The following is a 26,078-nucleotide window of genomic DNA, read 5'->3' as shown; positions in this document are numbered from 1 at the left end:
TCTCTTGAAGCTTGATAAGTATCAGAGAGCAATATGGATTACCAGGGTCCTGTCCTGAACCACAAATGACATGACTCAGTGTTAGCCAGATGTAATTGTTTCTTCATTTTGCACACTTACGGCACTTAACACATTCTGCCATATCTTTATAATATGAATTGTGGATCTTAGTTTGAGTCTATGAACTCTGTAGGTTACCTGGGGGGAAGGGAACTCTTAACCTCTTTACACACGCATCTCTTGCTCACACATGCACGCGTACGCGAGCACTCTCTCTCACTTTCTTTTTTTTTTTTTTTTTTAAAGATTTTATTTATTTATTCGACAGAGATAGAGACAGCCAGCGAGAGAGGGAACACAAGCAGGGGGAAGTGGGAGAGGAAGAAGCAGGCTCATAGCGGAGGAGCCTGATGTGGGGCTCGATCCCATAACGCCAGGATCACGCCCTGAGCCGAAGGCAGCCACTTAACCACTGTGCGACCCAGGCGCCCCTCTCTCACTTTCTTTCTTAATTAACTCCCCAGAGGGGAGGGAATGATAATTTGGTTGAATTCTTTCAGGACCTCAGTTGAGCCATGTTTGCCAGTAGTCCATACTATTTGTTAACAGTTACAAACACATGCACAGCCCTCTCTGGCACTTTCTGCTTCCGTGTATGCAGGGAGGTGATGGGTAAACTGACTTGGGCCCAGCCATTTTGCTTCTCCTTCTGCCTTGCTTGTTGCTTTTTTGTGGGCAGACAGCTTCAGGATGGGCCTGCTGAGGACAGAACCTCCCATCTCTTCTCTCACCGGGTGACAGGATTCATTAACTGAGCCATCCTGCATCCTGGCCACGTTCTCTCTCTCTGTGGTTCTCTCTTTAGAGCTTCTGTAAAATGCTGCTGGCCAAAGATCCCAATATTTCAATGTGCGGAGACAGGATCATTTCTCATAACCTTGTAAGATGTAACGCAATATCTAGTATTTAAGTGCTCTAAAGATGCATACACGTGAACTGGACACTGAAAAATAGTTAAGGTGGTAAATTTTGTTATGTGTTTTAACCTAAAAAAAAGAAAAAATGGACGCATGAATTATCTGAATAGCTGACTCTATTATTGCCTGTTGCTCTGCTTTGCAGGGTAGACTTCTACATGTGAATTTTTGTTGCCTTCAGTACATTGGTGAATTTATTACTGATAGTGCTATGAAAAACTGCATAAAAGAAAGGCTTTGTTCCTCTTTTACTTATTGTATATACTTATGGGCAAACAAGCTGTTTTGAAATAGGTTTGTAGGCCGTATTCGGATGTTTACAGCTGTTCTACTCTTGTTATGGGATGGCTCAGAGAACAGAGGTGAGGTGACCCAGCAGGANTTACATCTTTTAATTCTTTTTCCGGTGTTGGGTGTCTTCTGAGACCAACTGACTTTGTTCCTTTGTTATGACTCTTTCATTATCCTTGACCTCTTTTTGACCTTAGCTTCCTAAGTAAAAAAATGAAGGGATTACATTAAATGATCTCTGAGGGGCCTTCAGGCTCTTAAAAAAAAGGATCTGTAATCTCCTGGGAACTCCGCTCAGTGGTTTTCCTCTTGATTGTGTGGGCTTTCGGCCCCTTCTGGAGATGTGGGAGCCCCTCTGTGCTATGGGGATGTGTTGCTTATGCTCTATTAACTTTAACTGAAAGCTTGTCGGGATAGTAGCTGTGTACTGACTTGGTGGATGAAATACTTAACAAGAAAGTATTAATCTTTTGTTTTCCAGACTCTTACTTCAGCTTGTCTTTTTTTGTTTTTTGTTTTTGTTGTTTCTTTTGTTGTTGTTGTTATTTGGATCTCAGGTCTTGATCGGGGGACTGAGTATAATTTCCGAGTGGCTGCTCTAACAGTCAATGGTACAGGCCCGGCTACTGACTGGCTGTCTGCTGAAACTTTTGAAAGTGACTTAGATGGTAAGAACAACAATCCACAGGATTGGGAGAAGCTAGGTACTAACCAACTGTAGTCAGATGAATTAAACTGGAAAGCCACAGCTTTGGGGGTGTATGTGGCTCAAGTCTGTGAACTTTAATGTATCACACTGCTGTCATTACTGTAACACAGCAAGTCCCCTGGAGTGCTTCCCCCTCCCCCACTCCTGCCCCAGGGGCTTTGAGAGACCTGTCCCTTTAAGCAGAACCAGAACAAATAAAAATGTACAGGTGCTTTAAGTCTAGTTTTTCATCAAGGCCGTTGAGTAGATGGATGATCTGAAATTTCACACTGAGCCACATCAGCCTGCCTCCCTTTTTCTTTTAGTCCTGGACACACTGCCCTTTTTCTACCTCTTCATTCAACGAGTACCTTTATGTAGGTGTGCGTATGTACCTTTATGACACACAGGTGCTGCACTTGGGAGACAAAAGACTGGGTCCTTATTCTCATTCTTGGTTTGCCAGTTTTTAAATTTAGATAGCAGGTTATGCCTCGAAGTAACAGATTTGAAAGATACTATAAATTGCTACCTTTCTTAAGCCTCTTAGTCTCCCACCATTTAAATCAATATGTGGTTCTAAAGTTTCCTATTTTCTGACTTATATTACTTAAGGGAGTAAATAATTGATACAATTGCTGTAACGTGATACGTGATAATCTGTTGAGAGCAGGCTTCTAATTAGTTGGTGTTAAGCCTTTCTCATTCCCCCTAGTTGAGTCTGGGACTCAGATGTGGGACCAAGGGGAATGAATACCTATTGAAAGGCAGTTTATTTGTTTCTCTCCTTTGGACAGAGGTTCTTAGACCTCTTTGTCTCCCTTCCAGATTAATGTTGCATTGCCTTGTATTTCAGGCTGTTTGGGTTTTGCTTTCTTCTCGGAATGTGGTAAAACCATGACCCATACTACACTATACATACTGATTCTCTGTGAATTCTTGGGCATAATGGAAAAATCTTAACCCCAGATAATTTGGCAGGAGGCTAAACACCATGCCCCAAGGATGTAAATATTCTAAAGTCTTGCTTTTCTACTTCCTTCCCAGAAACTCGTGTTCCTGAAGTGCCTAGTTCTCTTCACGTCCGGCCACTGGTCACTAGTATTGTAGTTAGCTGGACTCCTCCAGAGAATCAGAACATTGTGGTCAGAGGTTATGCCATTGGTTATGGCATTGGCAGCCCTCATGCCCAGACCATCAAAGTGGACTATAAACAGCGCTATTACACCATCGAAAATCTGGGTATGTATGCTGGGGAGAAGAAGTAATTGCACATGGGATTTCTTTCTTTTGACTTTTTATTGTACGATAATTTTTTTTTACAGAAAACTTATTTTTTATAATAATTTTTGTTATGTTAGTCACCATACAGTACATCCTTAGTTTTTGATGTAGTGTTCCATGATTCATTATTTGCGTATAATACCCAGTGCTCCATGCAATATCTGTTTACAGAAAACTTTAATACAAAGAGGGGCGCCTGGGTGGCTCAGTCGGTTAAGTGTCCGACTCGATTTTTGCTCAGGTCTTGATCTCAGGGCCATGAGATCGAGCTCCGCATCGGACTCTGCGCTGGGCATGGAGCCTGCTTAAGACTCTTTCTCTCCCTCTCTCTCTGCCCTTCCCCGACCCTGCTCACACTCTCCCTCCCTCTCAAAAAAAGGAATAGTACAAAAAATTTCTGTATATTCTTCACTAAGAGTCCCGAAAAGTTAACATTTTACCGTATGCACTTTATCATTCTCTTGTCTTCCTGAACGTACATATTTTTTCTCTGAACCATTTGAGAGTAATTTACAGAAGTGATGCCCCTCCACCCTCTGATACTTTAATGTGGGATTAAAAATGAGGGCGTTTTCCAGTATAACTACAGTACAGTTACCAAAGTCAACAAATTAACACTCAGATAGTATCTGTAGACTTTATTTATATTTTACTAGTCGCTTCGTTAATTTCCTTTATTACAAAAGAAAAACGTTGTTTTCTGGTCCAGGATCACTTATTGCATTTAGTCATCACGTCTCATTAGTTTTCTTTGCTACAGAACAGTTCCTTGGTTTTTTCTTGAATTTTATGACTGTGACATTTTTGATAAATATAGGCCATTTATATTTTGTAGAACATCTCTCAGTTTAGACTTGCCTAATATTTCCTCACTACTCTCAGCTCACGCGTTTTTGGAAGGAATAGCGTACGTACCTTGTGTTCTTGTCAGCGCATCTCCTCAGGAGGCATGTGAAAGTCTGGTGCTGGTGATGTTAGCTTTAATCACTTGGTTCAGAGGGTAAATGCCGCATTCCATAAAGGTATTGTTTTCTCCTTCAGAATTAATTAATACCTTGTGGGGGAAATACCTTGAGTCTTTGTAAACATCTTGTTCCTGGTCAAACTTTCCTTCACTAGTTTTAGTGTCTTTAGTAACGGTTATTACTGTGGTGTTTCCCAAGTGAATTTCTAACTCTATTATTTCTTCTACATTTATCAGCATTCTTTGGTAAGGAAGAGCTTTCCTTCTCTCCCTTAGTGAAGTAGTAGCTAATGGGAGTCTCTTTATGACTGATTTTTCTGTTTGACATCTTCCACCTTTCTTTGAGCACTTTCTTCTTTTTTGATGCAGTAAGATACAGCAGGCTTATCTGATATTTTCCTACCCTTAGCCCTTGAATCAGTCATTTCTCCAAGGAATGCTGGTTTCTTTTATGGAAAATGACATTTAGAAACCAATATCTGAGCACTATACACTCTCCCTGTTACTGGGGTAGAAAATCCTGAGGCATCTACGAAAAAGGCTACTAAGACTATAAGTGAGTTCAGCAAAGTCACAGGATACAAAGCTGATATACAAAAATAGTTATATTCCCATGTGCTAACAATAAGCAGTTGGAAGTTGAAATTAAAACAACAGTACTACTTACATAGCACCAAAAATATGAAATACTTAGGGATAAACTTTAAAAATATGTACAAGGTCTGTATACTGGAAATTAGAAAATTATTGCTGAGAGAAATTAAAGATGACTTAAATAAGTAGAGGTACCATGTTTATGGACTGGATAATATCATTAAAATGACAGTTCTCCCTGGTGCATTTCCAAGTAAAATCCTGGCAGACTTTTTTTTACAGAAATTGATAAACTTAATTCTAAAAATCAGAGGAACTAGAATAGCCAAACAGTTTTGAAAAGGAGTATCAGGTAGTGTGGTCTTTTCAACATTTCTTCGGGTGTCTTCTAAAGACCCACATCCCCTGATTTGAGGACTTATATGAAACTATAGTATTCGAGCCACTGTGGTGTTACTGGTGCAGAGGTAGGTGTTACAGATAAATAGAACAGAATGGAGTCCAGAAATAGATCCATATATAAATGGCTGATTGATTTTTGACAAATACGCTAAGATAATTTAGTGGGGAGAGGGTAGTCTTTTCAACAAAAGGTGTGGGAAGAATTGGATATCTGAATGGGAGAGAAAGGGAACTTTCCTTGACCTTTATTTCACATCATACACAGAAACAGACCTAAATGCAAGAGCTAAAACCATAAAACTTCTAGAAGAAGACAGGGAAAAACCTCATGACAGTGAGGTAGACAAGGATCTCTCAGGATGTATAAAGCATAAGTTATTAAATTAAAAAATTAATTTATAGCACTTCATTGAAATTTAAAACATCTAACTTTTGGAAAGACACCAATAAAATGGAAAGATGAGCCACAGACTAGGAGAAAATACTCATCATTCAAATATCAGACAAAGAAATTGAGTCAAATATCAGACAAAGAAATACAAAACTCTTCCAACTTAATAAGAAGATGACAATCGAGGAAAAGAGTAGGCAGAAGATTGGGATGAGCAGTATACCAGAGAAGATATATGAGTGGACAGTCAGCACATGAAAAGATTCTCAATGTCATTAATCATCAGAGAAATGCAAGTGAAACCACAGTGGAATCCCAAGTTCCACCTTATGGGCTTACAGCACATGGAAACCCAATTTACTCTTCTCGTCCAAGCCCTCCACTGTACAGCAACATCACTAGACCGTTGGTTAGTTGACACCAAGAGAGGATTCGGGCACAGCCACCCTCACTGCTGGGACTGACCCCGAGACGTTGCCCCAGACAGTGTTTCTGTGCTGTGTGTGCTGCCATCTCCACACTTCCCCACACCCTGGAGGAATCCCACATGAAAGTTGTAAAATCTTCTTTCCTGACTTCTTCTGCACTTAAGATCATGCACTGTTACCCTTGAATTTTTTAAATTCTGGAGAATTTTTTCCTAAGTGTTTTCACTTGTTTCCTTCCTTCAGATCCCAGCTCTCACTATGTGATAACCCTGAAAGCCTTTAACAACGTGGGTGAGGGCATCCCTCTGTACGAGAGCGCTGTGACCAGACCTCACACAGGTAAGCCATCCTGTCCATCTCTGGTCTTCGGCACTTTTTCCAGCAGCTTATGTGGAATGTTGTCATGAGGTCTGTCCCATAGGTATCAGTGGAAGGGAAAGTGTATGCCCGTGTAGGCTTCAGGCTTCATATAGGAAAAGAGGCTTTCAGCACAGAAATCTCTATTAATATCTGTTCTGCTTTTTAGGAAATATTAACAATCTAGTCATTCATATAAATAATTCCATGTAGATATGTAACACATGTTTTTAATGTGATCAGATCTAGAAACTATAGTTGTGAGAGAATTACAAGTGATTTTGGGGCACCTGGGTGGCTTAGTTGGTTAAGTATCTGACTCTTGATTTTGTGCCAGGTCGTGATCTCAGGGTCGTGAAATCAAGCCCTGCATTGGATTCTGCGCTGGGCATGGAGCCTGCTTGAGATTTTCTCGCTCCCTCTCCCTTTGCTCCCCACCCCAAAAAAAGTGGTTTTTGTCTTTTGGTCATGTGAGTTATAACATGAGTGAAAAAAAATGAACAGGTCTCCATATCTCTGGAGGAATTATATAGGTTACTGATGGTCTCAATAAATGTGTGTGATCAGTGAATCCAGCATTTTCTTTACTAGTCACCTGAGTTGATCGGGAGAGTATTTTTCTGTTTGCTTTTCATAAGCTTTATTTATATAAAGACTATAAAGTCAGTTTTACTATCCATTTGATCAACTGTACATTTATTACAAATGAGACCAAAATATTTTTTGCAGTAAAGGAATATTCATATAATGTAAAATTTTCTGTGGATAAAACATCTAATGTAGAGCTGAATGAGAAAGTTTATTGGAATAAATATATTAGACTTGTAAATTTTTCTAAAGGGTCCTAAAAACCTAAGAATTTATCATTTTCAGAAATGCTCTTTTCCGTTTGTTTTCCAGAGCTGTGTATCTCTATTGCCTGCTGTATTTTCTGGCTACTTTGTATAATAGTGCAAATTTCACATTATTCTTTTTAAAAAGATCCTCTCCGCCCCTTTTTTTCTTTAATGCTTTTACTTAACAAGACCAACATCATGACTACATGTTTGGTAGTTCTGTCCTGTCTTCTTCTGTGTGCTTACAATTTATAAGTTCTTCTGCGAAGAGCTTTGGTATTTCAGAAAGGAAAAAAAAAGTAAGATGAAAATGAGAATATTTAAATAAGTGTGTTTGCTACTTTCTGAAATTAGCCTATAATAGAAAAAAAATTTTTTTGAAATTATTTTCTCTTATGTGACTTAAAAATATAGCCTTCTGGCTCGAAGTGTACAAGGAAATGTTCCTAAGTCATCTAACCTTGTTTTCTTTTCCAAGAGTTATTATAAATAAAAAAATTTTCTCAAATCTAATGATTTTTGCACCCAAAGGTGCATTTCCTATAACTAATTGGTTTGTTTCCTGACCTTTGAACAAAGCCCTTGAGTATAATGTATGCTGTCCCTCTGTTACCTTTAGTCCTCAGTGTGTAGGAAATACACAAACGGAGACTATGACGTTAGTTTGGCACTTATTCGTGCACAAGGTTCATGCCATTTCAGGTTTTGAGTTACAGGAAGGGCTACTCTCCATAACCATGTGGGAAACCCATTTTAAAACCTTAACTTAAAATAAAAAAGTGTGTAGGTACTTAGAAAACCTGACCAAGAGTTGATAAAGCCCAGTGGATCCTGCTGTTTTGCCCTGGGCTCATGGTCCTTGGTGCCTGTGTGCACATTCTAGCCTCTATTTTGACATTGAGCTTTGAGAGGGTGTCAGCTGCATATGGCACAGGACATATGAGTATAGACTTTCCCTTCTATCAAATAAGTATCCTGATTTCTAGCATTCATAATGGCTGTCACTTGGACCCATAAGTATGTCATTTCCTGTAACTGGTTGGGATTCATTAGGTGGGTTATTCTCATTCTACTGGAGAGAGCATAGCAGATACTTCCTCATGGTGTCGGCCTACCTTGTCCTCAGGAAGAGCAATGCTCTTGAGTTCCTTTTGATTGATTTGGATGTGAGCCATTTTGCTGTACTGCTTTTAGACCCAGGACATCAGCAGATCTGAAGTGGACCCTGTGTGGGTATCGGATAAACCTCAAACCAAGACCAGGCTAAGTTGCCATTGGCTGGCATTCAGGACTCAGGCTTGAGAGTAGGACCTTTACGTTCATTGACCTGCATTGATACGCCATGTCCCCAAAATTCAGTCACATTCACTTAAATACCAAAACAGATCATGAGGATTGTGTTGCTTGTTCTGAAATTACACCCTTGATTTTAAAAGTAGTTTGTATCCTCTCACAATCCTTTTTGGAAAGGAGATAGAATTTTCAAGTAATTTAAAGAAAATTCAAGTATGAATATGTTAATAAAATCACTGGATTATCAACTGTTAATATACCTACAGAATACAGTAGAGAATATAGTTAATTATTTCCCTAGACATTTTCCTGCAAAATTTTCCTGAAAGAACACAAGTGGAAATACTCTTTTTAGTGAATGGTGGTTATCTATTAATTCCGGATTCTCTTTCTCTTTCTCCGTTTCTCACCTTTCATTCCATTATATTTCCCTGCATTTTCCTTTTCTTTTATTTTTGTTTACGTTAAAATGCCACTTCCCTTTTTTAATTACTTTTTACCCAGACACTTCTGAAGTTGATTTATTTGTTATTAATGCTCCATACACCCCAGTGCCAGATCCCACTCCCATGATGCCACCTGTGGGAGTTCAGGCTTCCATTCTGAGTCATGACACCATAAGGATCACATGGGCGGACAACTCCCTGCCCAAACACCAGAAGATCACAGATTCCCGGTACTACACAGTCCGATGGAAAACCAACATCCCAGCAAACACCAAGTACAAGGTACTGGCACATTTGCTCTGGGTGAGAAAAGCTAACTATTGATGTTTCCTAGTTCTAAAGTCCTTGATTCTTATGCTTCCAGAATGCAAATGCAACAACTTTGAGTTACTTGGTGACTGGTTTAAAAGCAAATACACTGTATGAATTCTCTGTGATGGTGACGAAAGGTCGAAGATCAAGCACATGGAGTATGACAGCCCATGGTACCACCTTTGAATTTGGTATGTGTTGTCTGAATCTTGTATCAATGGCATTTCTTCTCTTTGTAAGATGTGAAAGCCAGTGGAAGTCCAGCTAATGTCGGGCCATATTCCAGGTCATGAGACTTCTCATCGCCTGCTTCTGCTACCCAAGGACAGAATCAAGGGTGTGAATTAACTCACTTACAGAACAGAGTGAGCAGCACAGCTGGAGTTCAGTGTTTGCCTTTTCAATTGATGAATTATGTTTTCTTCCTCACTGAACAAGAACATTAGCAAATAATGGGATAATAGAATGCAAAGTATACTAGATTTTAGGAATCAAGGGACTTGAGTTCAATCCCAGGTCAACCAAATACTGACTGTGTAAGACATACGTAAGTCATCCAGCCTATCGTTTCTTCCATCTGTAAAAGAGGGGTAATGATAATAGCTGCTTTTCCTACCTTCTAGGCTTATTGTGAGGTAAAACGAGCAGACGAGAAAGCACATGGTAATTATGAAGCACTGTACGGATATAAGGGATCTCTATCATTAATCCTGCCTTATTGCTAAATTGAGATAGAAAATCTGCCAAGGCCGTGCTTGCTAGAGCCTCAGAACTTTACCAGGGAACCCCAAAGCTGCCCCAGCAGCTTGCTTACAACCAGTTAGTATCTGGTAAAATCCCACTGGGGCAGCCTAAGGGATTTTGTCTGTAAGTAAGCATGAGAGAAAAGACGCCAAAGCAAATTAAGGCAAAAGCAGGCTCTCCAAGTTTGTGATTCTGTTTGCCTTTTGCTCGTTTGTAGGCCTGCCCTTCTCCCTCTTGTACTTCCCAGCATGGGCATATGTGTAACCATCGGGAGTCTCTGGCCCTTGCGGCCTCCTATGGCTTTTTTCTCCTGTACATAAATAATGAAAAAGTGGAGCTCTCAAGTCTCTCCAGACTGGGCCTGGCCCTAATGTCTTTATGTCTCCTGCACAGTTGATAGGACTTCCTACAGAGACGAAGGGTTGGATCTGGAGAGCTTAGAAATAACAGTGCACAAAAGTTTAAATAGACCTTGAGTTTGCTTTCTTTGCTAGTATTAAGAATATCTTTTTGCTTCATTCCAGTCTGTTAGTTAATAAATAATATTATATATTCTCTTAGGATATCTGCATTTCACCAGGCTTCCCTCCATTTTATGATAGAAAAATTCCAGTATTTCAGGAAGAGCAGAGTAAATTTAAGGATGTAGTTAATTTGCTCATTTCTCTACTAGTACATGAAGAGTTACCAGCCATAACATGGCGCTACAAGAAATGCAGTGTTATTTTTATTCGATTAGTGTTGTTTCATAAGCAGCTTTACATTTCAGAGCCATAATCTCAAATAGTTGACAGTGTAAACTTAAAATAAAAACAGCAGTTTGTAATTGATTAATTCTTTGAGGGAATAGGGGGTTTCAAACATTATATTTTGTTTGGAGAGCCAACTATGAGTGAAAGAGAAAATTATTTTACACTTGAAAATATTCTAACAAAATAATCCAAATGGGGGGGGCGCAGAATGTCATCTTGGGCAAATTACATAACTTCTTTCATTGTCGATACCCTGATCTGTCAAGCAGGGATAGTGGTAATTGCCTTTCAAGTTGCCACAAATATTAAGTGAAATACTATTTGTAAAATGCCTGGGATAATGTAGATACTTAGTAACGAACTACAAAGGTCTTTTGATTTCCTTACCTAAGAACCTTGTAAATCCCTGACCTCCAGCCCAAGATACCAATTCTATATCCTTATAGTATGGTGTTTTTTTTCTTTGGTACTTTGCATATTCTTTTTATTGGATCTATTTACAGGTAGACTATGAGCTCTTTGAAGCCAGGAGGCTTGAGCATTTTTGCCTGATACCTCTTATTGCACCTTATAAGAGGAAAGGGTTGTGGAAATGGTGAATGAAATTGGAATGGACAGGAATTATTGAAAGTCTTGTTATTTTGTAGTTCCTACTTCTCCACCCAAGGATGTGACAGTTGTGAGTAAAGAGGGAAAACCTAGGACCATAATTGTAAATTGGCAACCTCCCTCAGAAGCCAATGGCAAAATTACAGGTAAGATGCCTTTGAGTGTGTGTCTGTTCTCTGTTCTTGTCTGGCAGAAGCATTCCAGCCCAGGACTGTGTGGTTGGGAGAAGTGGCAGTCCGGAGGTTGGCTTGATCATTTTATGAGGCGCAGGGAGTCATGATGGTCCTTGAAAGTGGACCAAGGGCGTGCTGTTTGCTCATAGTAACGTAAAAATGAATTGCCGGTTGGTCGTTCTGACTAACTGTGTGAAAGTCTGATGGGTGTTGTAACTTGGACAGTCTTTGGCTACAGTGGGACTTTATGGACATATTTATTTTCATCAGAAAAGCTGTGCTTCTCTGCCTCTGACTGGATGATCAGCTTTGGAGTTAAAGACCTTGCCTGATTCTACAGGGTGATACTCAGTAAATATAGATTCAACTCTTTTAACCTGAACTCCAGAAAAGCCCATTAGACTTTTAATTCCGTTTTTTCCCCTGGCCGGCTACTTCAGCTTCCTGTGCTCTAACCAGGGTTAGAAGTTTGGATTGGCCTAGGCCTTTGAAGGGGCCTGGGATTTCTTCTTGGACTTCCAGAGAACTTTCCACAGTAGAGGACACTGTGCTTTCCTCAGCTTTATCAGGGACGGAAGCCTGGTGGGATTTAGCTGTTAATTATTCCCCCAGAACCTCTGCTCCATGTAGGTGTATCCTGAGGAACAGGAGTTTGCTTTCTGGTGTTCCTTTGTATGAATAAGGGTTCTGAAAGCATTGAATAGGGAATGAATAAGGATGAATAAGGAAACTGAAAGCATTTCTTAATGTCCTGCTTTGACTTTCCATTAGAATTCCTTCCCATAAATCCCTGGTCTTTGTCATTTTTTAGGTTTTTGAACTTGCCTGTTCTGTAAAAGAATGAAGCATGACTTGTCTTGGATTACATTTTATTCTGTCTTTAAAAACCAGTAATGATGTGGTGCATTTTTGCGCTGTGTGGGGCAGGTAGGCATGTGGTCGGCTCTTCTAGCCTCAGCCATGGAGAGAGAGTGCCCCCTGGTGGGAGTATCAGGTGATGTTTCACTGTGACTTCAACCACTTCAAGTCTGGGAGACTTTAATAAAGATATGGCCATCTCCCAGGTCTCCTGGGAGTTTTTCTCCTGGGAAATCACATTGGCAAGAGCTAAACAGCACGTTGGGCCATTATTTTAATCATAGACCCTTGATGGGTACATTATTCAGATATTAAAACGTTGAAGTGATTGGATTGTTTTCCTTGTCTTTTTTAGCTCCTGGGAGTTCTTAATCCTATATTATTACCATAACTAGTTTTATTGCTTCAATTGCTCTATAGATGATTGATAACTTATAGGCTGACACTGTTGAAATTGTGGTTTTCTCCATATGGTGTTCACTGTAGCAGTTTGAATGCATTTTACTGTTGATCTTTAATCAGTAACTGGTTCTCTGTTTGTATCTGCCATAATACGTATCTTTATCGACTAACTGCTTCCAAAAGAAAAGGCAGGAATAAGATATCTTCTCATTTCCTCCTTTGGACAGGTTACATCATCTATTATAGCACGGATGTGAACGCGGAGATACACGACTGGGTTATTGAGCCTGTTGTGGGCAACAGGCTGACTCACCAGATACAAGAGTTAACGCTTGACACTCCGTACTACTTCAAAATCCAAGCCCGAAACTCGAAGGGCATGGGGCCCATGTCCGAAGCTGTCCAGTTCAGAACACCTAAAGGTAAAGCTCCACTAAACGGCGTTTTATTTTGTGTCTCTTCAGTGGGGCAGTGCTTGCACGGATCACGTTAGCATATAGAGACTACGGAGAATATAAAAAGCCCTGATGATGAGCTGATGAGCCACAGTGTGAACATTCATCTCAAAATGATCCCTCAGCCACTCATTGAGCCCACCAAGTCAGTGCTCCCTAGGTTATTGGTCTAACCATGTCCCATACGAGGCTGTTGAAGGCAGATGAACTGCAGTGATCTCAGAGTTTTTACCGTCAGACCCGATGTGATTCTCTTGGTTCTCAGGTGGAGTAATAGCACGTTATTGTGATGGATGATTCCCTTTCAACACATGCAGGCTCTTAACCTGAAAGGCTTCTTCGTGGACCTTTGTAGAGAGAAAGACACTAACGGGAGCTTTGAAGAAAACTCTAGATAAGAAAGTGAAGATAAAGTACCAAACCAAATGAGCCTAGGAATAAATTTAGTTGGGGCCTGAGTCTGTGGAAATGTGGAAACCATGTACGGATTTCTTTTCTGTTGGTACTGAAAATAAGACTCGATTTGTTTGGAAGTTTGTGGGATTTTTTTTTTTTCCTTTAAAAATTCTGCCTGTCCCATCTTCAAAGCTTGTGATCCTTGCTCTTGTTTTTTCTCCCCCTGTGCTTGGCCTGTTAGCGGACTCCTCTGATAAAATGCCTAATGATCAAGGTAAATCAGTAGATGGCCTGTCTCTCCTTTCCTCTCTTTTCTGACCTATTATTATTAGTTTTTGTTGTTTTTGTTTCTTTTTTTTTCCTGAAAATCAGTACTGTGTGTTAAAATCCACATTATTCATTGGCCAAAGTGGAGTTGAGTCCCTGTTTGTGGCACTTGGGGTATCTGAAAAGCTGGGGAATCGACTTAGGAGCTAAATAGGCAGGGGGAAAACTGAGGAGGATAAATGGAGTTCTGCAGCTATAGGAGATTGGCCTTAGGTGTGGGTCAGTTTGTCCTCTGTGCTAAGATACTGAAATTCTGTAACAATGGTAGACATTTGCACCTGGATGAGAGCAGGCATACCAGTTTGTCATATTTGTAGCATCTAGGATTGCATTAGTATCTCTAAATGAAGAGTTGTAATGAAATTCAGAAAATATCCTGTTTTCCTCCCCTCCCCCCGAGAATCTACAGATTTACCCTACTGAATTGTGTGATTATCTGTGACAAAATTAGTCCTATTTATTCTGTTACCATAAGCTTAATTCAGAGCTCTTTTTCCATTTCTTCCCTTAAATATATCTGCTCATTTTAAAAGAGATAGAAACAATTTAAGATGGAAACTTAGGAAGTACAGACCTCAGTGTCGCCATTCTCGAAATTGTCTGTCAACATAGTTTTTTCCACTGTAATTGCTATGGCGGAGAGGTAACTGGACTGTGGTTTTCATCTCTGGGGAGTCAGCTAAAGTTGGTATCTGTTTTCTCTACTGAGAGCAATGGAAGTAAAGTTGAAGGTTGCTTTCAAGGTTTAAGAGTAGTTTTTAGAAATAAAAAGTCTTGGGGCACCTGCTGGCTCAGAGGGTGGAGCGTGTGACTCTTGATCTTGGGATTGTGAATTTGAGCCCTATGTTGCATGTAGAGATTACTTAATAAAATCTTTTTTAAAAAAGAAGAAAGAAAAAGTCTTTGGATCTTGTTAATGGCAAGGAAGAGTCAGAACTTGAGGTTGCATGTTTCAGGGCTTTGGAAATGTATTTGCACTCAACGAGTCTTTTGTTGTATGTTGGAGAAACTGCAAACATGCTTGTGTGTGTGTATAAGGCACCCTAGTGATGGTGGACATTTTGACTTAAGCGTGAGAACAGAGAAATAACCATACTGTGTATGCACAGGGTATAAATGTGCTCGAGGTTTTTCCCCACTTTACTGGATAAGCCAGAGTGCAGTCTTACTTGCACCACACCTCTGGCCTTTAAAATTCTTTACCCATAGTTGTTTTTGGTGTTTGGTTAATCCTTGGACTTTCTTATTCATAGGTTATATTTAAAAGCAAAAATGCTGGGAAATATAGGAATTAAACCAATCAGTTTATTGGCAAAGTATATTCTTTGGCAGTTACTTACATAGCATGATAGTTGGACTTACATGTGGGCTACCTGAAAAACAAGCACATTTAAGTCTGAAGAGCCCTACAAGAGCTAAGTCATCTCCTCCAGCCAGACTTCATCCCAGTGAAAAGAACAACTGGAATCCTGACATCTGGTGTGTGCCACTGGGGAGGAATGATGGCCGTGGAAGTAAGGGGATGAAGGAACAAGTGTGGACAACAGAAAAGGGATCAGGGACCAAGTTAAAAATGCCCTTTGGACACCCAGCAATGAAAACATTGTTTTCAAAAATCTCCGTATTTATTCTGTTAAATGAACTATATACACAAACATTCAGATTTTAATTTTTCATGTAGCCCAACTCTGATCATTTATAGAAGTACTCGACAGTAGCTATAATGTTTTATAGGAACACATCTAGTTTATGCATTTCTAGTCAACCTTTATTTGTAGAAATGATTATTTATAAGTGTCTTCTGAAGCTTCATGCTCCGTGCCTCTGCAAAGGGAAAGGTTATATTCTTCCCTAAAGGTTTATTATATATGTCATAATAATAGCTAATTGTTGAACATTTGCTATGTGTCAGGCAGTATTAAAAATATTTTATAGGAGTAAATTCCATTTAATCCTCAGTGCAGTTTTGTGAAGTAGATCCCATTATTATCACTACTTTACGATGAAGAAACTGAGACCCAAAAATAATAAATAACTTGCCAGAAGTCGAGTACATGATAGCACAGGCAGTGCGCTGTATATACCGTGAGGAGCGGCTTTGACTTTGCGATGCTTTCAGACTTCTTCAGGAGGAACCCAAACCCTGGATTGACGAGTACCTTTGCTGTATTGGGAAAGGATGCCTTATATTTGCTTTACCCAAGCAGCTTTGTCTGTAAATGTGAAGAACAAAATTCAGGACCAAGAACGTGAATTACTAGAGAATGATCTTTGTGTTTTACGAAGTCTGTTTGCGAGGTGGTCCCGAGCCTGGTTCGGCAGCCTCGCTCATTTTATGTTAGGACAGTGGGTCAGGAGAGGATGTCCTTGGCCAGCAGCTACAGGGAAGACTTTGCTTTCAATTCTTGGGTATTTCGGTAGCTGAGCAGGAACTGAGAACCTGGTTTGAACTTCCACGTGTCTTCCTGCTCCTGCCGAGGGTATCTTTATATTGGAAAAGGCAACTTTGTAGTTTGAGGAAAAACTCCAAACACTACTGACACCTCCTGGGAGATCACCATAGCCAGGTCCTTCGGAAAAGCCCACTTCTGTAATGCAGAAGTCAACCTAACTGGCCCCTTGGTTCCTTTTCTGAGAGAAGCTACTTTTGGCGACAGGGCTCTGAGCGGTCTTGCAGGAACTGTTTCCTGGGCGAGAGAAATGGGTATGTTCCCACCTGACGGACAGCAAGTGGCAGTCTAATTCCACGCTAGATAGAGCCGCGGCCCGAGGGTGGCAGCCTTTCAGATGCCTCATGGCGCAGACAGCTATACCTTAGTCTGCAGCCTGTCTTGTCCCTGTTGTCTATGTGCTGCTTCATGTTCTCATGGACAGAGTAGACTGAAAATATTTTTTGTAGAAAACACTCACTAGCTGTGAAGTGGACTCGTCACACCAATGGCTTGGGTCATTACTGACATGATTTCTTCTCCTTCAGCCTCAGGGTCCGCAGGAAAAGGAAGCCGGCTGCCAGACCTAGGATCCGACTACAAACCTCCAATGAGTGGTAAAGCCTTTCTTACGGCTCTTCTGGCCCACTGTGGGCATGACGTGGTTCTGCTTAAATCTCGAAATGTCTTTTGTAGCTTCTTTGTGGTGGGTTGTGGCACGTTAACCTATTTCCTTTTACTTAGTAGAGTTAACTTCAGGCATTTGCTGGCAAAAGTTTGCTGAATTCCTGCAAACCCATTCATTATAGGATCCCTAAATAAAATTGTTTCCCCGCATACCCAACTTAAAATAAGATTAATTCTAAACAAATGAGTCTTCCTTTTGCCCACTGCCTGCCTCTAGAAAAGAATTAGAATCTTGCTCTCAAAAATAAACTCTCTAATGGGATTATCCATCACCTAGAACAAGCCAAAGAAATGCTTCAGAATCATGACTTCCTCCCCACACTGCTTACCACAGTGTTTTAATTTGGGAATTCTAAAAAATTCTTCCCACTCTCCAGCCAGCTTAAGAGCTGCTGCCTTCTGTTTCCTTAAATGATGGCACCTACTTCTCTACAGAACTTCACTGTTTATAAGTTACTTTCATACCTGAAATTACATTTGATCCTAACAACACTGGGAAGCAGGGAGAACAGATATTCCCATTTTACGTAGTAAGAGACTCAATGGAGAATAGTGTGCCTGGATCCACCCAGTAATTATGGAAGTCCTAGAACCAAAATTCAGGTCTTCTGAGTCCTGATTGTGACTTTCCTACTAACACTTGCTGCCTCAAAGGCCTGGGATTCTGTACCAGATGTGGGAATCTGAGTTCTAGGGCTGCGCTTTTCCTTGCATTTATGTGCTGTCCACAGTATCATATTCAAGGCTATGAGGAAAGCGGTTGTTTCCTTGTCTTCCATTTATACATTCACTCATTCACACGTGCTTTTAGGGGTTCAGGTTCCATGTAACAGGCTGTGTATGGGAGCAAAAGGAGCGAGTAACAAACATCTGAGAGAGAAAGGGGAAAGCTTCACAGAAGAGGGGATGTCTGACCCAGATATGAAAGGATGCATGGAAGATGGCTAATGTCAAGGAGTGGGGGTTGAACATTTCAGGAAGCACCAACAGCACGTGCAAATGCATGGCAGCAAAAAATAGTTGGCTCTCTCCAGGGATCACACTGCCTGGAGACAGGCTAGAGATTCTCACATTAGAGAAGGTGGTAGGTTAGAACCAGCCTGCCCGAAACTCAGGTACCAATGCTACGAAATGGGAGCTTCATCCTGCCCCTAACACGTGTAAGAGACCTCGCACTACGGGTGAACTGTGACTTCCACTTATTGAATACCGAGTCTCATTACTCTGACGAATGAAAAGTGAGTTGGGGGCTGAGATTTTGAAGTCAGACAGAGTGGTCAAAGGCTGTCGCAGTAGTCCAGATGAGGCTTGAGAAATGGCCTGTCCTAATGTCTCTGGCAGGACTTATTCCCTCGGCAGCTCACTCTTCCTCTGTCTTCCATGGGAGTTTTTGGTCCTCTCAGAAGTTGGAGGTCAGATGCAGTTAAGTGGGAATTCACCTCTGTTAAATACAGGGAAGAGCTCCCACCACCACCTCTGCTGGCCCCCACACCCCAGCTCCCCAGCCTCTGATTTGCAATGGCTGCCCCACTACATACCCTACCCAGTAACTCGGCACTGCTGTTAATACAAGTTCTATGTATAAAGCCCCAATGTGGTCTAATTTTATTGTCCCCTAGTTCTAAGTCTTTCCCAAATATAAAAATGTTTTATTACATGTTGGTACGTACAATTTAAGTTGTCTGTTTACTTTTTTCTCAGAAATGAGGAATAAAAATGATTGAATAAATGGCGAAGAATAAGCTCTTAAGCCCTCCTAAATCAGCCCGGATTTAGCACTGTGCTTAGACGTAGCCTATAAAAATCATACACTCAGAAGTCGGAAGGTCAGCTAATGCAATGTAATGGAAGGGGTTCCCCCAATAAGTGTACTTTGAATTAGATCGTAAGTTTGTAAACCAGGGTTGTATTTGGGAATCACTTTAGGAGCTTTTCTAAAACAGATTCCCAGGCCATAGTTTCATGTTAGGAATTTCTTCCACAATCTCCCGGACTGGTAGAATGATTCTTCTTAAACACTTCTAGAAGCTAAACCCTCATTACTTGGTAAGGCAGCTCATGCGTTATTGTACAGCTCTGACTGTTCTATAGGAGAGAGAGTAACTGGAAGGAAAGACATCAGCTATCTGTGATAGAGCTGTGTGGTGGGATTTCCCATGTTTTATAATATGAGTATGCATAACTTTTATAATGAGCTGGGAAGGAAGGAAATAGGTTTCAGAAAACAGAAGAGCAAGAGTTAGAATAGAGCTAGATTACAAAAGGCCTTGATACAAAACTTGGCCATCACCCTATAAGCAATGGGGAAATAATAACAGGAAGAAAAAGAAGAAAAGCTAAATTTCTCGGGTCTTCAGTGATCTGGTCTCTGTACACTCATCTCTGTCTTTTTCTGCTCACTCTCTTCCCTCTGACTTTGCACCTCTCCCCTTGCTTAAGCATCACTGGCCACCTTTCTTTTCCTTGAACATGCCAAGCTCCTTCCTGCCTTAGCACCCTTCCGCTAGCTGTTCCCTCTCTCTTGAATATTCTTCCTCCAGATCTTTGTATTGTGGGATCTTTCTTGTCATTCAAATCTCAGCTCAAATGCCATTTCCTCAGAGAAGCTTTTTCCAACCACTCCATCTAAAATAGCCACCCAGTCACTCTGTATCATAGCCCCTCATTTTATTTTTTTTCATAGCACTTATTACTAATAATTTCTTGTTTATTTTCTGCCCCTACCCCAGCAGTCCCATCTTTGTTGCACTCTGTTGCATCCTTAGTATCTAGCACAATGCCTGGCACATAGTAACTACTCAGTAAATAGTTGTCAAATTAATGCATACGGACAGACCTACTTTTTCCTGAAACTGAAGAAGAGACTTAACTTTGCAAAGACTATATTTATAAAAGCAGACTGTATTTTTCAAGTAGTTTTTGTGATCTCAGACATCTGTATACAGGGAAAAACTAGCTTTCTGTGAATGTACATTTTTTATTTTTTTTATTTTTTTAATAATAATAATTTTTATTATATTATGTTAGTCACCATACAGTACATCCGTAGTTTTTGATGTAAAGTTCCGTGATTCATTACTTGTGAATGTACATTTTTTAAATGCTTTTGTGAAATCAGAAAACTAAATGATTTACAAATGGTGCTTTGTAAGACAAATTTATGCATCATATAACATAAGACACCTGGGGGCAGACCCTTTATCTGTCCAAGTAATGTTTAGTATAATTCGAGAAGCTTTTACTGAACACCAGCTTTGTGCAAGGCCTGTGTTGAGGACCGTGCGTGGTGCCTAATCTTGGCCCTGCAGATTACATGAGACACTTGTGTCCAAGGCAGCGAGTGCATTACAGGGGCTCTCACCTGAAGTTTCCGTGTGCTGAGTGTGTGCAGTTTTAGAATTCTCGAACACTAACAAACGCCCCCGTTTTCCTCCGCAGGTAGTAACAGCCCGCACGGAAGCCCCACCTCCCCCCTGGACAGCAGCGTGCTGCTGGTCATCATTGTCTCGGTTGGCGTTGTCACCATCGTGGTGGTTGTGGTCATTGCTGTCTTTTGCACCAGGCGCACCACCTCTCACCAGAAAAAGTAAGGAGCCCCAAATGTGGCCCATGATTTTTGCTGCTGTTTTGCTCCTCTGTGACTTCTGTATTTGGAGTTGTACGGAGATAAAAACGTACAGTATAGTTTACCCTTGAACAATGTGGGATTAGGGGTGCTGACCGCCCCCATGCAGTCAAAAATCTGCATATAAATTTTGACTGCCCCCAAATTTAACTAGCAATAGCCTACTATTGACAGAAAGCCTTACTGATAACATAAACTGTTGATTAACACCTATTTTGTATGTTATGTATTATACACTGTATTCTTACAAGAAAGCTAGAAAAAAGAAAATGATTAAGAAAATCATAAGGAAGAGAAAATACATTTACAGTGCTGCACTGTATTTATCAAAAAAAGTCCCCACATGGATACCAAGCACGTACCCTCACCCTGGCCCCTTCTGACCCTAATCCTAGATCTGAAAAGTGGGTTCCTGAAGACATGATAAGAAAAGCTGAGAAGCAACCTAGTTATTCTGGAGAAGACCCCAAATATTTAAGAACTGGTGATATTTCTGAAAGTGGGTATAAAGGTAAAGATAAAAACAGAAGGAACGATTGAATATCTAATTTAAAGCGTATTTAGAGCCCCATACCCCTTCCTTGCTTCAGCCCAGTAGATGGCCGCCATGCTCTTCCTGCCCAAGCAGAAGTCTGGGGTTTTATTCTCTGGAGAGATCTCTGAACTGTAGGATATCAGACACATACACTAGCCCAAACCCTGACCCTAACCCTAACCCTCCGGAGATGTCTCTGAATTGCAGGATATTGGGCACATACCCTCATGCTGGCCCTAACCCTAACCCTGGATATGAAGGGAAGAATGGAAGATGCGGTATATATATACAGTGAACTATTATTCAGCCGTAAAGTAGAGGGAAATCTTGCCATTTGCAGCTACATGGATGGAGCTAGAGAGTATTATGCTAAGAGAAGTCAGTCAGAGAAATACAAATACCATATGGTTTTTCACTTGTGTAGAATTTAAGAAGCAAAACAAATGAGCAAAGCGGAAAAAAAAAAGAGGCAAACCAAGAAAGAGACTCTTAACTCTAGAGAACACACTGGCAGCTACCCGAGGGGAGGGGAGTGGGGGGGATGGGTGACACAGGTGATGGGGATTAAGGAGGCGCTTGTCGTGACGAGCACCAGGTGAAATATGGAAGTGTTGAATCACCGTATGGTACACCCGAAACTAATATTACATTGTATGTTAACTATGTGGAATTTAAATAAAAACGTCTTTAAAGGTCTTCATGTAAGTGGACCCCCACTGTTCAGTCCCTTGTTGTTCAAGGGTTAACTGTACATGAAAAGTGATGTTTTAAATATTTTTAAGGGAAATGCAGAATGGTTCTTAAAATGTGGATCGATCAGTGTTCTGGCGGGAAAGAGGTGACACACTCAAGAGGGGTGGAAGGAAGTTTAAAGAAGGGACCATTTTCAGAGTCAGAGGTGGGATTAGGAGACGAGGCAGAGATGTGCAAGGACCAGCGGCCGTGATAGGCCACTGTCTCCCTTAGGCCTGAAAGGGCAAGAGGTCTTTCTGAAGAAGAGAGAGCTGTGTTCAGAGGTCTGAAGCAGTAGGAGCTTCCTGACAGGAGCTGGGTGTGGTGGGAGGAAGCTGGCCTCTCCCAGCCTCTAGCCTCGCAGGGAGGGGCAGGACGAAAACACCTCCTGCTCTCCAGTCTCTTGCCAGTGTCTTCCCTTGGCCAAACCCATCGGAAGCCAGGAGCAGGGTTGCCAGGTAGAGCAGGTAGAGGCCATTTAACTCAAGCTCTCGAGTCACAGAGGCAAGTAGAGGATGGATCTGGAGAGGAAAGAGGACTGTGTCCAGCCTTGCCGGTCGCTGCTTGGAAGTACTGTGTGTATGTGCTCATGGTGACCCAGACGCACAGGAGCTATGGGCGTTGCGACAGGCCTTTTCACGGCACAGATGCCACCCGAAATGGAAGGAGACCACAGACCTCTCATTCTACATCTAAGTTTCAGAATATTTTTTCAAGGGGTGCCTGGATGGGTCAGTTGGTTAAGCATCTGATTCTTAAGTTTTGACTCAGGTCATGATCTCAGGGTTGTTGAGATTAAGCCCCACGTCAGGCTCCATGCTCAGTGCAGAGTCTGCTTGAGTTTCTGTCCCTCTTCCTCTGTTCCCCCACCCCCACTCTGTGTGCTCTCTCTCTCTCTCTCTCTCTCTCTCTAAAATAAATTTTAAAATCCTTAAAAATATATATATATTTTTCAAGAAGTGCTACCAAGTGTGGAAGTTGAGGTTAGGACTGGCAACAGGGTGGAGGTCCCCTCGGTGGAGGAGATACTGACTTAGTGAATAAGAAAGACTCATTTATAATTAGCATATCAAGTTAGCAGAGGGGTTGAATGACTGCTAACCCTGAGCTCCTCTGGCATGTTGAGAGTTGTGGTCATTGCCTGGAGCAGATAGCGAGGTGATTCAGTTGTAAGATTGCTTGATAACAGCCTAGGCTCCTAAACAGGAGAATCCCTGACCCCAGACCACTTTCAACTCATATCTAGTATCTGCCCAGTGAGACAGATACCAAAAATAAAAAGATTCCTGAGTTACCCTTAATAGCAAAAAACACATATGGGCAATAAAATGACTTTAATTGCCGTATCCTAAAAGATCATAAGATGGAGATATTGCTCCATAAAAGAGAAAGACAAGTTCCTGTCAGTGTTTGTGATTACTCCTCAGACTCGGTCTGCCCAAGGCTAGATGCATGTGTTTAGTAACTCAGTTTGTTTTCAGTATAGAGGTCAAGTACAGACTACCCTGTCACTGCCATTAGTGATGGCTTTATGTCATTTTGTGTACGTTATGTGATGTTTTTCATCTTTCTCTCGCCCAAACAAAATAGCTTCCTATAGCTCGAGCTGCACCTCTTTTCCAAGGGAACGGGGACCCCTTTTATAACCTTCCTGATCACTGCCTCTTACACCTCTCCCTGTCTCCTTTTGATTATGGAAAACTGTCTCTCTTAAAAGCATCAGCAATGACATTATTTCTACTGTAGAAGTTTTCTGCAAGCTTCTTTGTTCAGCAATTCAAATATGTCTACTCTTATGAATTTGGCCTTATATCTAGTTTCAGAAATCTTGATCTCTTTATTTAAAAGAATCTAAAAAAACGAAGTAACAATTCTTTGTGCTTTGGGGGATTTAAAATTCAAAGCAAATAAAAAATAAAGTACTTATTCTTCAGATGCAGAGGTAGAAAACTGAGTCGGTAGTAGGCTCTGTACTTTGTGTTTGAATCTGCAAATCCTACAGATTTGGGTCCTTTTGCTTAAAAGAATTGTGTCGAGTCGTCAGGGCTTTCCCTCCCCCTCTCCCAATGACCGTCTTTCCAGGCGTTCCATGAGCCACTGAAAAATATCTGTGAGTTTTCTTATTTTCTTCCTCTCTGATACCTGAAGTACCTCCCATTTCAGTTGTAGCTGCTTACAGACTTCAGCAGACTCGGAGCTGACCGAGCATTTAGGGCCTAGCCCCTCATTGCTTCTCAATGTCTTCCTCATTAGCTACCTCAGCCTCCGCAGATGAGAACTACGCCCAGGTACCACCGTGTGACCAAAACCTCCTTCAGTGTGCTTCCTCCCACCGGAAGCCGGCTCTCCATTTACCCTCTGAGTCTCAGTGGCTCTCATCTTTATGAGACCTTGTACTTGCTGTTGCCCCTCCAGCATGGCTAACCTTTCACTCTCTTGGCTTCGTCCCTTCAGCAGGTAGGTGTGCTCACACCTCTTTCATCTTAAGAAATCATTATAATTATAACACTAATTCTACTGCATGGTTCTCACCAGTAGCTGTTTACAAACCCCTTCTTTCCCTTCACCACAGAATTTCTTGATTACTGTATACACTCATCCATTCTTTCATTGCTTCAGTTCTTATCAATCTGGATTCTGCTCCTACCACTTTACCAATATTGCTTTTGCTGAAGATCAATGACCTCCATATTGTTAAAGCCAGCAGACATTTTTTAGTCCTTGTCTTAATCTCTCAACAATATTTAACTCAACTACTCTTTGCTTCTTGAAACAATCTCTTCTCCTGTATGTCATGATTGTGTGTTCTTTTTCACAGCTCCTTCTATCTACCCAGCCATCAAACCTTCCTCGGGACCTGGTCCTAGACTTATTTCTCTTTCTGTACTCTCCCCTAGTGATATCCACTCCCATGGCTCCATTTACTGTCTGTATTCCAGTTAGCTCTGTGTTCCTGTCTCTGGCCAAGGCCTCTCTTCTGAGTCTCAGACTTGCACGCCCAGTTGCCTCTTCTACATTTCCTCTTGAATGTCTCGGAGGCACTCAACTTACTCAAGACAGAATTTATAATCTTTTGGGGCGCCTGGGTGGCACAGTGGTTAAGCATCTGCCTTCAGCTCGGGGCGTGATCCCGGCATTATGGGATCGAGCCCCACAAAAAAAAAAAAAATTTTTAAAAAAAAAAAAAAGAATTTATAATCTTTTCTGTCAAGCCTGCTTCTACTCCATTAATTCCAATGTTAATAAATGGTTTAGCCTCAAACCTTGTCATCATCTGCTCCTCTTGCTTCTTTACTCCCATCCCACCCCACATCATTTATTCACCAAGTCTTGTCATTTCTGCCTCTTAAATAGCTCTCAAATCTGCTTTTTTTTCTCCATTCCACTGTCCTGGACCACCATCAGTCATGGCTAAGACTGGTGCAGTAGCATCCTAGCTGGTCTCCTGTTCTGCCCCCCACCCCATAAATCCATTCTTCAAACCACAGTTGGTGTAAATGTTTAACTCAGAATCGATCTCCTTACTCTCCTGCTTAAAACCATATAGTGGTTTCTCATTACTCAGAGAGGGAAGGTCAACTCTTGGCATGTCTCTAAAAGCCCTTTATGATCTGGGCTACCTTTCCAGCATCATTTCATATCATTCTCCCCATGGATCACTGTGCTTCCACCACTCCAGACTTCGTACTGTCCCTCTGATGTACCAGACTGTTGTGCTCTGCTTCAGGGCTTTGATATAAGCTGACTTCATCACCTGGAAAGCATCTTCTGCCCTTCAGTATCCCCTCTTCCTCCAGGTTTGTCCTATCCACTTTATGCCAGCTATTAAGAACTATAGCACTGGCATTTCATTAAGCTCAAAATATTTTAAAATAATGAGATCAACATCTGTCTTCCTCACTTGACCAGAAATGCTGAGGGCACAGCAGTCCAGTACAGGAATTGACTGACATACAGTGGGTACCTAATAAATGCTTATTGAGTGGGTGAGTGTGAGCGAGTGAATGGAGAAATTAAGGACAGAGAAGTAGACACTGTCATCCGCATTCTTGACTTTACCCATTTGGTAGTCCTAGGTTTGGGTTACCTGA

At 41.2% G+C, this 26,078-nt stretch overlaps 1 protein-coding gene across 1 annotated transcript in view; it reads left to right on the top strand.

Annotated features, from left to right (window-relative positions):
- Window positions 1-26,078, top strand: part of NEO1 (neogenin 1) — a 201,815-nt gene that overhangs the window by 161,786 nt on the left and 13,951 nt on the right. The window contains exons 18-26 of the mRNA XM_040642636.1: window positions 1,826-1,936; window positions 3,004-3,198; window positions 6,263-6,358; window positions 9,010-9,233; window positions 9,316-9,454; window positions 11,407-11,514; window positions 13,029-13,223; window positions 16,957-17,025; window positions 20,534-20,681. Coding sequence (XP_040498570.1) covers window positions 1,826-1,936; window positions 3,004-3,198; window positions 6,263-6,358; window positions 9,010-9,233; window positions 9,316-9,454; window positions 11,407-11,514; window positions 13,029-13,223; window positions 16,957-17,025; window positions 20,534-20,681 — 1,285 coding nt within the window. The remainder of the gene's footprint in view (window positions 1-1,825; window positions 1,937-3,003; window positions 3,199-6,262; window positions 6,359-9,009; window positions 9,234-9,315; window positions 9,455-11,406; window positions 11,515-13,028; window positions 13,224-16,956; window positions 17,026-20,533; window positions 20,682-26,078) is intronic.

Source organism: Ursus maritimus, unplaced genomic scaffold, assembly GCF_017311325.1.
Source record: "Ursus maritimus isolate PB19 unplaced genomic scaffold, ASM1731132v1 scaffold_27, whole genome shotgun sequence".
Classification (NCBI taxonomy): domain Eukaryota; kingdom Metazoa; phylum Chordata; class Mammalia; order Carnivora; family Ursidae; genus Ursus; species Ursus maritimus.
Note: the sequence above shows the minus strand (reverse complement) of the source record. Positions and strands in the feature narration are given on the sequence as shown.